Source organism: Phocoena sinus, chromosome 13 (genome assembly GCF_008692025.1).
Source record: "Phocoena sinus isolate mPhoSin1 chromosome 13, mPhoSin1.pri, whole genome shotgun sequence".
Taxonomy (NCBI): Eukaryota; Metazoa; Chordata; class Mammalia; order Artiodactyla; family Phocoenidae; genus Phocoena; species Phocoena sinus.
Genome location: NC_045775.1, coordinates 53422805 through 53438239, shown reverse-complemented (window position 1 = coordinate 53438239; position 15435 = coordinate 53422805). Strand labels below are relative to the sequence as shown.

The window sequence follows — 15435 nt, the reverse complement described above, 5'->3', positions numbered from 1 at the left end:
CCAGTTATTAAATGGAACCTATCTCATAGGGCCATTGTGAGAGACAAGGAAATAATGTATGTCAAGCATTTTCCATAAAGCCATACATACAAGAAGCATGTAATAAATATTGGCCATTATTGTTATCTCTAGGTAAAGATAATGGGTAATTCTGGAGATTCAAAGAGAAAGGTTCCCAGTAACAAGTCAAAAATTTTACTTTTTTTTTTTTTGTGGGCCCAATTCCCTGCTTTAAAGCAGCTTTAACGTTTACCACATTTGACTCTTCAAAGGTTGAGGTAAAGAGACATTCTGAGGAATGTATAGGAAAGTTATTTCTTTTCATTCTTTTTTCCCTGAGTATATTTAATATTTTTAAATGGTCATTTGTTAAGTTTTTGTAGTGGTTAGTCTACAAAAAGCTATGGAATCAGTATTTGTGGCCCAGGAACTTAAGAAGGTTATCATGATCATTTTATTCAGTGTTTAAAGGTTATAAAGCCAGAAAATGCAATTTTATTGCAATTTACCCCTCAGAATGTTTAATGTTTAAACTCAAAATATAAATAAAATATTGTCACTTAAAAAAACCCACAAATCATTAGTTTTAAACACTACAGTTCTACAGTAAGAAAGTTTGATAACCATCAAATGAAAACAGATTAGGAATGGAAAAGAAACACCATTCATTATAGTAACACTATTTGCAGCACTTTAGTAAAAGGGCCCATCAACATTTCCATTATAAACTCCATTTTTGCAAGGGTAACAACATTGCTGGTACAGATTCATTAGCCCTATACTTACATACAAAACGTCAGCCTGGAACACATGCATGTTTCTAACTAATAAGCTTTAGTGTCCCCAAAGAAGTAATTGTTACAAACTTTAGGTGCTAGAAATTTAAAAATTCCTCCTCTGCAACAATTACAAAAGAAAAACAAAAACAAAACCCACAAAACATTCAGAACTGATGGAAAAAAGTTCTCTAGTATTTGCATGAGGATATTATAGATCCTAAGACAGGATGGCAGAAGATACTCACGTGCCCTCTCTCTCACACACAGTATTGTTATTTAATATTCAAACTACCACTGATTTAGGATTACTCAATTTCAGAAGGGACCAGTCATATAAATCTCCACAGCTGAGCTGACTCTGACACAGATGCCTCTCCCCTAAATGAATGTTGGGATCTTTCCAGCCCTTCCCCTGTCATTGCCATTCTCATCCCTGGTACCTCCCCAGGGACCCACTTGCTGCAGGACCCACTGAGGCTCTCTCTTACAATCCTCTGCTACTTTCTTGCTAGAGTCTTCTCCCAACATGCCAGGAGAAATGCCCAGAAGTCTAGGCCACCATCCAGTCCCTACTATCCTCTCTCAAGATGCAAGAGCTTCAGTGTTAAAGGGATTGGTGCTTAAAATCTAGAGCTGCTCAAACCCTGGGAACCTAGGACTCAGGTCTAATGTAACTATTAGTATTATTTTAGTTACATTTTAAATTAATAGATTTTTGTGGGTTTGTCTGGCCTGTGGATGCTTATAACAGTGCTTCTTTTGGAAAATGTATTCTTCAATTCCACAAATCAACTTCTAAATAAACTTCACACCCATTTAAAATTGAGTACAATTCCTTAATACAAAATAGAGAATTACCATATGACGCAGTAATTCCAATTCTAGGTATATAACCTCCAAAGCTGAAAACAGGGATTCAAAGAGATGCTTTTAGACCATGTTCATAGTAGCCAGAAGGTGTAAACAACCCAAGTGTCCATCAATGGATGAATGACTCCACAAAATGTGGCATATACATACAATGAAATATTACTTAACCACAACAAGGAATAAAGTAGTGGTACATTACAATATGGTTGAACCTTGAGAATATTATAATAAGTGAAAGAAGCCAGATACAAAAGGATAACTATTGTTTGATTTCACCTATATGAAATATCTAGAATAAAACAATTTCAGAGAGACAGAAAGTAGATTAGCGAGTCCTAGGGGACCATGAGAGGAGAAAATGAGGAATTAATGAGTACAGAGTTTCTGTTTAGGGTGATGAAAAACTATGGAAATAGTGGTGGTGATTGTACAATACTGTGAATGTAGTAAATGCTACTGAATTCTACATTTTAAAATGGTTAATTTTATATATGAATTTCAAATCAATACAATTAAAAATTGTATATAGTCAGTACCTACAAGTATATAAAAATTGAAATAGCTGATAAAGTATGCTTTTGCTATAAAAAAAGACGTAGTGGGAAAAGAGAACTGTCTCAAGAGATAGAAAACCTAAAAACTTGGGTACAAGCCCTAACTCAGTCATTAGTAATTAGGCCATCTTATATGAGCCATTTTTCCAATCTGAGGCTCAGTTTTATCATGTAAAGAATATGATACTATCTGCTCTGCTTAATTTTAAGGCTGAGATTCAGATTCAGATTCAGATTTTGTGTACTTCAGAAAGTACACAAAAACCCTAAGATACCAGAGAAAAGGTACTAGGTTCTATAATAAATGAAAAGTTGGAAGTATGGGAACACCAAAAAGGAAAAGGATGAATAAATATATGCTTTTCCTTTCTAACACCTTATCTTTTACTTCAGTTGTTACCCAGGCTTTAGGCAAATCTTGGGAGACCATTATTTGAGCTGGAGGAGGTTCAATACAATCCAGGGGGATTCTCGGCATTTATCAAGTTGGGGAACCAAGTCTAGCAGATCCAGTCTAGACTAGATTCTGTCCTGTGTAGTATGGAATATAAAGCCCTGAAGAGATTCTAGAATCAATCTGTAGTCCGTGACTGTCTTTCAGATGATAAATGATCTCTAGTTGGGGCCACTATAAAGCTTCACTGGTAATATGTAGTATGGGGAGGAGAACTTGAGTCTATTTTGGTTAGAACCCTCAATAAATCAGGCCCCAAGTGTGAAAGAAGGAAAGGAAACAGAATTTCTAGCTTTTTCTCTTGTGACACAGGCTCTTTTATAGTAATATCTAATTTATCCAACACAGAGAGGAAAGGTGCTCTACTTGAAAGAATTAAAAAAAAAAAAGTCTCCTTAAAATATATAAAGGAAATAATTAAAAAATGTATTACAGAAATTTCACTACCTAGTATTTACGTTTTTAATATAGTTAACATAATATTTTCAAAATCCTTCAGAGACCAAAGGAAAAATGCAAGTGTGAAGCCATGTGTTGGTTTATGGCATATCCACACAAAAGTCTATGTATATGAATGAGCATACATGTAACTTGTTAGGGCAATGATAAACATGTTCTAGGTAATCTGGCATAGCAGGTATAATAGGGTATGGTATAATACGGTTCTGGTGACTTGCATGCTAGCTGAAGGTCAGCCACTTACTGATCTGTGTGGCACTGAGCTTTTCCTGTGCCTCTGTCTCCTCTGTATAACGAGAAGTTTAGGTAATAGTTTTCAAAAAATAAAAAAAAACCTTTTTTTGTTTCATTTTAAATTTTAACCAGTAGAACCTTTTCTTAAAATGAACTCATCCAAGAAGCCTGCTATTTCATATAAATAAACTCAGAGCTACTCTGTTTGAAGTAAGGTAAGAAACCCAGACGTCTATCTGCTTGCTCCCTTATTGTCCTACCAGCCCCAAGGTGTCTGTGAAGAAGCCCTAAAGTCTCCACAGAACACAGCTTGAAACCGGCCAGATAAAGCCAAAGGTCTCTTCACATTCTAGTATGTTCTGATTTCACTAATGTAGGCAATTTTCAAATGTCCCATATAAATGCTTATTTCTGGAGGAGTTCTTTAATTATAAATACATCTTTGGCAAATAGAGAAGAAAAAGTTCAAGAAAGCTTTCCAATCCTAATCTACTACTAATTTACTAATCTACTTTACTAATCTACTTTAACACTGCCATAAAATTAAAGCAATTAATTAAAGGAATAGATTTTCCACTTACATTTTGACATTTTTTTACATAATATAGTGTACTTTTAATTTGGCATGAATGATTTGAATTTATTTCCCATTTTTACCCCTTTTGTAGGAGCAGGATTTTAAAGAAACATATATGTATAGACATATATTTTAAAGAAATATATTTCTTTAAAATATACACACATACAGTTTTGTTTTTTTTTTCCAATAGCTTACTGTACACTTAGATCTATTCAATCACTATTGGCAGTCAGCATTAAATGCCAATCTACCCTCTGGTTAGGAGCTAACTTGCTGCTCTAAACCGTTTTTACAAACCTTCCTATATACCTTAATCCTTTCAAATGCAACTGTGCCACAAAGTATTACAGACTTTTAAAAACCAGTTCTCTTGAAAAAAAATTGTGGAGCATCAGTAACCAGATAGTATTCTCAAATTTCAGTGATCTAGTCCGTGGAGATGTCCCCTATGCATAGTGCTCTGTTTCATGCAGTACATGGCTTTAGCTGGCCAAATCTTTTTTTTTTCCCAATGAATCAGTAGAACAGTGAAGATCTTACTTTTTTTTTAAGCAGTGGCATATCAATGAGGCACAGATGTGTATTCCAACCCTGCATGGATGAGCACACTGTTCAATAGTGCTGGCTCACACGGTATCAGGGCGAGTTATCACTTCCCATGAAGGCACTCTTATCACCAGGGCCCAGAGAGGTGGCTGCAAATCGCAGCCTTTTTATTTTCAAGGCAGTTCTGCTGAACATTCAGGCTTCAAAGATTCACACTTCCAAAACTCTATAAGAGTTTGTGAACGCTCAATTTGCCAAAACTGTTTACAGTGTAATTGGGCACCGTACCTGTGTCCATGAGATAGCGAAGGCGCTTCTCCACCAGCGCGGCACGGGTGTCAATTTGCTTTTGCTCATTCTCTAGTGCTGCCAATTCTCCTACAACATACTGACTGGTGTCTTTGAACCCTTTCTGTTAACGAGAACAAACAGGAAAGAAAAAAAAATCACTTGTAAGTTGCATTTTTCCTTTCTACAAACACTTAGTAAAGCACTTACCTAGAGAACCAAATACGCCCTTAGTATCACTCTTAGTAACTAAAAGCAACGCCCTGTGATTCAAAAAATTTTCATATGTATTACATATATTGCAAAACTTTTGTAAATAGAGAAAATCTTGGCTGTTTAGTATTATATTTATAATTTAACACCCAGATTTGCCAGATTTAAAAAGTTAACACTAAGTAAGAAAAAAATTCTCCTTAGAGTTGAGTCAGAGTGATTAAGCATGGACAAGGATAGAAGATAATTTTCCCTTGGTGACTGTCAAAACAAACACCAATGACATCTTTAATTCAAAAGTGTAATATATAAAAATGGAATTTAACTAAGGAATTGCTTCTTAAAGAATCTATCCTGAAAAAAATCAGATTTGTTCTTACAAAAATATAAAATTAAAAAGATACATTTCTTCTTTTCATAGTAACTATACTATTTAAAGTATTTTTAAAAAATGATAAAAGAGAAGTTTCTAATATCTCCAGTTTCCCCTCCAGCTGGCTTCTGTACTTTAACATGTCATTCTGTTGATGTATTACTAATTATTGTAGCTGCAAATTCTAACTTGACAGGTGGTTTCAAACCTTGCTACACTGGATCTAATGCCACCAGTACACTGATTTGGTTAATCTTCCATTTAACCAAATTTGGATTTCAACCTGAAATTTTACTTTTTACAACCAAGCATGTTAAAAAAAATTATCCTTAGAAGTTTTATTTGAAGTAGCAGTTCTATTATAAAGTACCAATATAGGCTTACTTTTTATTTTCCTATTACAAATTGAAATCGTTAGGGGGCAGGGTTATTCATGGTATAGTACCAAACTGATTAATTATAGCTTCCTTTGGAATGCTTGTTTGTCTTGTGGCATTTCTAGGGGTTAGTTTCCTAAGTAGCTGAGAAATACTAAAGAACTGCTTAAGTGATTACTCTCACCACTACCACTACTAATATCAGCACTTACAATATTTATTCAGAGAAATAAATGTGAACAACGTTCTTGTGTCAAATCCCTTCCCTACCTAGAAGCATATTAATCTCTAAGAAGCCATGAGGAATTATCTTTCGTTACTCCTTAAACAACAAACAAAATCAAGAATTACGTTATTTACGAGGATATTTTGGAATTCTCATAATGAACAAACCTGTCTAACCATATGTATAACTTATTTATCTTTGGAACCAGTAAACTGTACTCACACATGAACTCAATTTAAACCAGCTTATTGTTAAACTGACTATGGTAGTTGACAAACTTAAGCTGAAATATTTTAAAAAATCATGAAACTGATAATGTCTCAGGATAGACTGATCAAATAAGTTACTGTATTTTTAAAAGATTCATACAAAGCGGATATTCTTCCATCTCACTATGAAATAAAACAGAAAAACTATAACAACAGAATAAATGCTAATGGTAGGTTTAAAATCTGGAATCTGGTGAATGCTTTTTGTATCTACTTGTCAGACAGCAGAGCATTTTCAAAAAGGACTATTCTCATTTCCATCCAGAGGGACAAAACAAACATAGTAAAAGTAACAAAGATATAAGAAAACAGAAGTGATAAGCAACACGTAAACTTCATTGCTTGTACTGATTGGTTCAGTTAAAAATAGTAACAAAGTTTATAATCAGATTCTTTAGTGTGAGTATATAGTATACTCAAATATTCTGTATGTTATAAATTATACCAAGTATTTCATCAGGATATACCACTTAGCTCTTCTATGTATTAAGACGTGCCAGGTTTTAGTAAAACAACTTTAAAAGAAGAACTTAAAAATGAGAAGTTTTTACAGCTCTAAAATGTAGTTTGTAACTCTGACTACATTTGCAAGGATTTTAAAATCCATAATAGACAATTTTAAGAGTAAAAACAAAGAAAATATTTACACAAACTGGAGATAATAATAATAAAAAAAAGTAGCACCATTAAAGAGAGCAATGCTTCCAGACAAAAATTCAAGTTAAAACTTGTTCTTCCTGCTTCTGTCCCGCAGCTGTCCATCAAAAGCAGCTTTCTCCCTGCGGTCTATCAAATATTTCCCTCACAAATCAATTTTACACATGATCAGCCCATACCCCTACTGAGCTGAACCTCCCCGTTAATTAAGTGAAGAAATTACCATATATATTATATTAATGCAAACATCATTCAGCTAGTAATTCACGGCTGATCTGGATAATGGAAAGGTTGAACACCCATTAACCCAAGCCAACAAAATGGGTTGGCTGAGAAATTCTAGCAGGTCTCATGTGACTTTTCCCTCTAACTGCAGCTCTGCGGTATCTGCTATTGTAATAATTAAAATCCTCCCAGTAGATCAATACTGGAATCTCTTTATGGGAAGTGCCCTGATGGAAATGTCTCAAGGAAGCTGGGGCTGTGGAACTCTGAAAAATTCATTTTTTTTATCTGACAATTATCACCACACTGCAGACTAATTCAACAGTGCACCCCTCTCACTCTGCTTTGAATGCACTGGAGATTGACATCTTAAAAAACCTAACATCTCATTTTAACAAATAAAGGCACTATTTCCACATACAGTTTGGAATTATCAGCAATCATGAAACCACACAAAAAATTAATATACATTAAGCACTTCATCTTCTGATGGCTTCCTCTGAGTTTCAGTTATTGCTGCCTTCTCCTCATTTCCTTTCTTTGTATCTTCCTGTATTGATCTCTGCCTTTTCATCTCTTTAAAAAAAAGGGAAAGACATGTAAAATTATTATAAAGCTTGATATTTGTGTATTGAAATGTGGATTTACATTATCAGCTTCCATATATATATATATATATATATATATATATATATATATAAATATTGCTAAATCATAAGATGGGAAAACATTTAAAAAAGTGTTCCTACCTGGTCTATTCTCAACATATTGACTGAAAGACTGAAGTTGAGTTTTTCTTACTGTAGAATCCTTGCTAAACACAACAGGATTTCTAAATCGTTCTGTTGCTTTTTGTAATCGCTCAGTCCGGAGATCTTCTGTGCCATTCTAAAAGTGAAACAAATGTGGTAAGAGAGTCCTGATCTTATAAATGTGAAATTACACATTAGTAAAACAAGTTTTACTGATTTAAGATAATGCCAACTTAGAAACGTTTTGAAAGAAAAAAGGACTATAAAGAGATGTTCTAAATAGCTCAATGGCAAGGTCTGTTGCCTGTAACTGAAACCTTTGGGAGACATGGTTTAAATGGAGGATCATTCTTGATAACTGTGTTTCATTAGATACTGCGGACCCCCATGTCTTCTTCTGATATGTATCATTTAAAAGCCACATTGCCTCTGTCTACCACCGCCCCACCACCCCAGCCCCACTATTCTGCCCCATCTGTTTGTACAGTCCCACAGACTTGTATGAGAAGAAGAACTAGTTTCTAATTTTATGCCCATTGAGATAAACCACCAATGCTGGATGAAGGCTAAAAGGTAGGATTATAACACTACCCCACTGAACTGCATTTCATCAGCTATAACTTTCCAAAGTCAGATTTGTAAGTAAGCCCTTTACAGCTAAGGAACCTACAATTATCTTTTCCAGAGCTTCCTATGTTAATACTGGTAACAAATTCAAATGGTTCTATCAACAAGAAATATCCCAGAAGACTGAACCACTGCAGTGTGTGGAAGCCGCAGATACCGTGGTGCTGTGTACCAAACAAATATTTCATTTTATACCTAATCTTTATTATTTTTATTAAGTGTTTTGAAAGTAAATAGGGAAAGGCTAAGATGCATGACTAATAGCTAAGCCTGCTGAATGCTGAAACTGGTTATCAAAAGCTACCAAGACTTTGCCCTTCCTCTGCATTGAGACAATCAGTAATGAGGGAGTCCTCCAATGGCCTATTCTCTAGCCTCAAGGAGGCCTGGGATACAGAATCCTCAAGGGAAGGTAACAGTTTATCCTTTTCCACAAACACAGAATGCCTCATTTATAAACGTGTAAACTGCATTTTATTAAAAAAATAAAACCCTAAATCAATGCTGAAAGCTTCAAGAGAACAGATGGACTCTATATGTTCTTTATAAGCACCATTTAAAAAATCTGAACTAAAAAGATCCATACAAAGACAAGCTGTTTAAAGCACACATTTTGTTGGAATAAGTTTGAAAATAACTACATTTAAGAGCTTTTTGGAAAGCAAAAACAACTGCATCTATTTAGATAATTAAACCTTGAGAACGAAAATACCTCTGTCTTATTTTTTAAGTTATATATTTATTATTAGTATCACGCTATTAATATGCTAGCTATGTAGCTAGGATAGAAACAATTATGGCTTTTATTTATTTGTTTGTTTGTTTAAGAAAAGTGTGTATTCTACTGTTATCATAATAACTGCCCAATAGTCTAAAACTCAAGTCTTTACCAAAATAAACAAACACGGCTAAATTTTTTGAGGCCTGGCAACATGCTAAAATATCAGTGCGATTAGCCAGCAAATCCCATCTTAAGAAACCTTCTTATGACTAGGGACTTCTGCCACTTTACAAATGTATTCCTCTAAACCCACTAATTCAGTTAGCCTTTTCAATCCATTGTATTATTCTTAGTCCAGCTTCATTCTGCATTAAATCCAGTGCAGAAAGCTAAATTGAACGCAAAAAATCAGACGTGATCCAGGCTTCCTTTTGTTCAAAGACAGTGACCAAAAGTCCTCTGGTGCTGCCACACACTTTCATCACCAATTTATAGAAACCGACAGTATAAGGGAAAAGCAATGAAAGTCATTGTTTTGGGACTTCAAAGCATCTCTGTGTCAGGGGAAGGAAATCCTTTCAGTCAGCAGGGCAGTCCCCATAGTCCGCAGGTGGGTGAAAAAGTTATACAAGACTAGAAATGCCCTAAAGCTAGAGAAATATTAATGATACAGTGCAAGGAGGGATGGCTTGAGTGGGGATAATATAAATACTACAAATCATCATCATTATCATCATCATCTTATAATGTTGCATTTTGGCTAAAATCTTACACAAGGTAAGATTTATATTGGCACAAAGCACATGCAAGTATCTTAAAAATTTATATTCAATCACATACCATCTTCAGGAATTAATTTATCTTAACAGGTCAAAGGCTGAAGATGATAGAATATGCTAGAATTCTCTTAGCAATATTCTCGTTAGCAAAATACAAATGCATACAGAAGTCAAGAATAGTTTTTACTTTTACTGACATATCAACTTAAAGTAGTAGTTTATCTGAAAAACAGTACCTGAATACTGATTACCATACTGGTATTTAATTTATTGGCTATTTAATAAAAATTTGTATATCTTAATCTTAGTGTGAAGAATTTGAAAAGAAACTGACTTTAGGATTATGAAGTGCCAGTGGAAATTACAATACACAGATACTAAGTCAAATATTTTAAACAAGTAAGATTTACCTTAATGTCTTGCTCTGAACTTTCAGTTATAGCTTTGTGAGCAGCGCTGGAAGGTGAATTTGCCACCTGCGGCTGAGTGTCTAGGAGATTCTTCAGCTTCAAGTCCAGCAACTTAGTGTTTTGTTCTGTTAAATATGCAAATACTATGAATAACTGTATGAGATGCATTTAGATGTGTAGGCTATCAATTTAAAGGACTTCATAAAAATATTACTATATTAAAAAAGAGAACTCAAAAAAAAAAGAGAACTCTATATATATATGTATGTATGTATACATAAACTATACTGCATACCATATAACTATAGTATAACTAAGTAGTCTTTAGGGATATTGACTATATTCCCTTTTTAAAAATTGAGACATAATTGATATGTAACCTTGTGTAAGTTGAAGATGTACAATGTGTTGATTTGATACATTTATATATTGCAATATGATTACCACCATAGCATTAGTTAACACTTCTATCATGTCACAAAATTATCATTTCTTTTTTGTGGTGGGAATAAATAAAATCTAGTCTCTTAGCATATATTCTGGGGTGTGTGTGTATGTGTGTATGTGTGTGTGTGTGTGTGTGTGTGTGTGTGTATGATATACATGCATATATATGTACTTTTCCCCAAAATCAGTTCGCTTAAAGAATATAGTCAACATGCCTAAAGACTATTTAGTTATTCTATAGTTAATAGCAGCTATGCTTACCTGAAAACTTAAGTCCATATTTGATGTACATATTTATATTAGCAACTGTATAGGTTGTACATAATAAAACAAGGTATTACAAAGTAGGTATTTAAAAGAGGTAACACATTTGATTAAAAATTATATTACTTTATTGTTTCAATTCTTCTAGTATATTAAATTTAGACATATAATGCCATATTAAGTTCTTAAGATGATCTTAGACAGTCATGTACACACTGTTAGAATCCAGTGTTCCAATGTTTATGGGTATACATATATACCCAGCATTGAAACAGGGTATATGTTTACAAATACCTTCTAATTAGAGGACAGAAGTACAATAAAGATTATCACATTTTGGAATGTGTGAAATATGGATAGAAATTTAAAATAAATACAAAATAGCTATAACTTTAAAAATAAACAATTTCAAATTATTTTTAGCAAGTAAATTAATCTTTATTTAATAAAATAGCTCAGAAGCGAATGGAAACAAATAATTCTATTTAAACAAATTCACTCAAAGCAACTCTTTAATAAAATGATTATAAAAGACATGCCAACCATTTGATGAATGATATTTTTCATAAAGATTAATAAGTTTTCTAATTATAAGACTCTTAATAAATGCTATTATCATTACTTTCATGCAAATTGGTCAGTTTATATTGCCAGGCTTCTCTTTTAAACAATATCTGATGAACTATGGTCAAATCAAGATAAAGATTAAACAACTTATTATTAAAAAATTATGACTTTTATATACATATTAAAAAAAGAATTTTGGGGAAAATAAAGCCAGGATAAAAAACCATAATGTATGCTACATGCTTCCAGATTCCAGTTTGCATTCCTATTTCTTACTGCCATGAAATAAGCCATAGTCTGAATTGGAAAGTCTGTCCTATGCACTCGCCAACACTTATTGGCATGCTGGAGAGTTGTAAACAATATATTACTTAACTCCAAAAACAGGAGGACTGAGATGTGTTTTCTTTTTAGGTATACAAAAAGTAGGAAGAGTGTTTTTAAGAAGGACAAGAATCAAGCCTAATGTTAGGCCTAATATTAACCAACCTTTAAATACATTAAAATACCCCACAAAGTTGCTATAACTAAAACTAGAAAATTCTCTTTACCTTACCCAAGAAAGGGCTAATTTCTCCTGTCTTCTTAATCTACTGTTAAATCAGGAAATATGTACCACTTATTGTCACTGATTTTATACTTCCATGAATCAAATGTTAAGGCTTTAATTCTGTACTTCTGGATGTCCTCCGTGGTAAAGAGATGATACTGGTTTCTACTAAAGACTTTGATGGTGGTTGTGGTGAGAGGGTGGGTAAGCAACAACAAAAATTTTTTTCAAAAAGAAAAATCAAACTTACCCAAGTTCTAAAGTATTTTAAATAGAAATAAGTAAAACACAGTTTTAATTTGGGGTTAATTTTTTTTTTAATTTCCTTAAATATCAGCATTCTCCTGGACTTGTACAATTATAAATATACTGACCTGTATCTAGTAAAAGTATTATTTAATACTAGACCATGAAGGAGCTACTGACAAAAGACACAGATTTTTTTGGGTGCTCTCTATAGTTAGGAAGACCATGTTTGATTGTTTCTTGGAGAAGTAACAGCATGATTTCAAATAGGGAAGAAACAAAGCAAGTTAGCATTGTAGGGACATGCCAGGGCTGGGAAGAATACCTGCTCTCCCTCCCTGTAGCTTTTTACAGGAAAAGATAAATATTAGGGATTTCACTTTCTTACCTTTAAGTTTAAAAAGATTGCCAAAGACTTTTTATTGCTATAAGAATTCAATTCAATAAGTATTTATGGAACCTCTCACATAAACAAAGCTACCTGCTGCTGACTTATAAAGGTAGTGCATATGGAACACTCATCTACTTAACCATCAGCAAGTATCTTTATATTTTATACAATAACTCAGAAGTTCAATTGCAAATGTGATTATCGGTATAATATTTATTGATATACAATATGAGATGAATTTAATAGTAATCTATATAAGCAGTTTTCAAAGAGTATTATTGTGATTAGTTATTAAGTATGTATAAAATAATTTATTAGTAGTAATATTTAAGGTAAGCACAAAATTTATAAAATAATATTACCACTACGACTATCAATTCCAAACCAAATCAGAAAATCTGATCCATGGTTTAGATTTACATTTGAAGCATTCCATAGGTACTACATCTATACCTTACAACATCACAACAAAATATTTAGGCTGAGAAGGGAACCAATCATAAAATGTCTACAAATTGTCCCATATAACATAAAATATAAAAGTGAATCTTAGTAATAAGAGAAAAACTAAAATTTGCTATTTCAATTTTATTGCTAATTTTAACATTAAGCCTAAAACAAAATAATAACATAAAATTGATGGAAAGTGGATTTAGCTAAATGATTTGTGAGGGCGTAAGATGTAATAAAACTACTAAAAGAACTTATTATCATTATTAATGAGATAATAAAAATATAAGTTTTAATAGTTAATAAACAGTTATAATAAAAATATAAGAGTTTGCCATGCAGCAGGACACAAAGTATTTATAATCTGAAATTACCGGGAGTATCAAGGTCATTTTCTAAGTTAGTAAGTTCATCTCCACCTCCTACAACAAAGCCTTCGGAAATCTCCTCATTAGTATCTATCTCAACTTTATCATCTGTAGGAAAATGTAGCAATAATGTTAGTATATTATTTCTATTTTATATCATTTGTTAGAAACACTAAGGAAAAACAGTATTGTAATGACAGTTCAAATTCAGGTCTGACACAGATGAGCAAGTTAAGAAATCAGTTTTAAGCTACTTTTTCACTATTAGATTAACATTTATATTTTACATTCATATGTCAAAGATGAATTGTCACACCAAAGCGGATGCAAAAATTTTGACAATTTGTCACATGCTGTCTCTGAATCACTGAGCTCCTGGAATCCCTATGTTTAAAAATGTAATCTACTGGTAATCTCTAATAACAGTATACAAAAATAAAGTTGGGGGACTTCCCTGGTGGCACAGTGGCTAAGAATCCTCCTGCCAATGCAGAGGACACGGGTTCAAGCTCTGGTCCGGGAAGATCCCACATGCCATGGAGCAACTAAGCCTGTGCACCACAACTACTGAGCCTGCGCTCTAGAGCCCACAAGCCACAACTACTGAGCCTGCGTGCCACAACTACTGAAGCCCGCACGCCTAGAGTCCATGCTCAGCAACAAGAGAAGCCACCACAATGAGAAGCCCGCGCACTGCAACAAAGAGTAGCCCCCGCTCGCTGCAACTGGAGAAAGCACGCACACAGCAATGAAGACTCAACACAGCCAAAAACAAACAAACAAACAAATAAAAATATTAAAAAAAAAAGTTGGTTTGGTAACAGTCATCAAATAACGTTTCTAAATTTCACAATTTTATCATTTATTAGATATAAATGTATAAAGAAACAACTCATTCTTTATAAACTTGTAGCTATATTTAAATCATTTGCATGAAGACGTGAATGCTTTTGTGCTATTAGTGAAATATTATCAAAAGCATTATGGATGAATTAAGAGACAAGATTGAGACAAGAACAGACAGTACCTTTATGCAAAAGAAAGTTCAGAAACAATTAAGACAGTACATCTTGGAAGACATAAAGCTGGTAGAAAGACTTGTTATTCAAAATTAAATACATGGGAATAAGGTAATCACACTTTTTTTTATACACTTAGGAAAACGTCTTACGTCATAATTAATTAATGGTATCATTTTAAAAAAGATTTCTATTACATATTTTTCCGTTTTAAACCCTAGTGATAAAATTGGTTAAGTAATTTTGAATATTATACATTTAAAAAGTCATAGCAATAATTTGACTTGTATATTAGAAGTTAAGCTTTAAATTCTGCTATTGACAGGCAATGTACCTTTTGAAGAAATATCTATCTAGCCCTGGGAGTTGAAGAATATCCCTACTATTCAACAGTTTATTTTTCATAGGGCAACTTTTATTAATAATGAGGTGTTCCAAAGGTTATTACAATTGAGAAATACTAAATTCTATAGCTTTGGCTTAAACCTTCAATATTTGTCCTTTTCCCTGTAGAGCTTTGTGTTTGATTTTAGGCTTCCCAAGTAAATATTTACTATGAGCATTAATATTAATAATAGTTTACATTTATTGAAGAGTTCCTATGTACCATGTAAGCCGTTTAGAACAATACAACACAGAGAAAAAGAATGAGAAATGCCCCCAGGGGAAAAGCACAGCTAAATGCTTTCAAATCGCTAAGGTATTATACTTGGCTATATTATTTAAGTACAATCAGTTGA

General features: G+C 33.2%; 1 protein-coding gene across 8 annotated transcripts in view; it reads right to left on the bottom strand.

The window, feature by feature from the left end:
* The window catches only part of EHBP1 (EH domain binding protein 1), a 357667-nt gene that overhangs the window by 41022 nt on the left and 301210 nt on the right, over positions 1-15435 (bottom strand). For 4 of the 8 annotated variants that reach the window (XM_032652678.1, XM_032652677.1, XM_032652679.1 and 1 more), the window contains 5 exons: positions 13683-13784; positions 10394-10518; positions 7854-7992; positions 7574-7680; positions 4765-4888 (listed from right to left, as the gene is read on the bottom strand). In XM_032652678.1, coding sequence (XP_032508569.1) covers positions 4765-4888; positions 7574-7680; positions 7854-7992; positions 10394-10518; positions 13683-13784 — 597 coding nt within the window. The remainder of the gene's footprint in view (positions 1-4764; positions 4889-7573; positions 7681-7853; positions 7993-10393; positions 10519-13682; positions 13785-15435) is intronic. The other 4 variants (XM_032652681.1, XM_032652683.1, XM_032652680.1 and 1 more) reach the window with 1 other exon arrangement.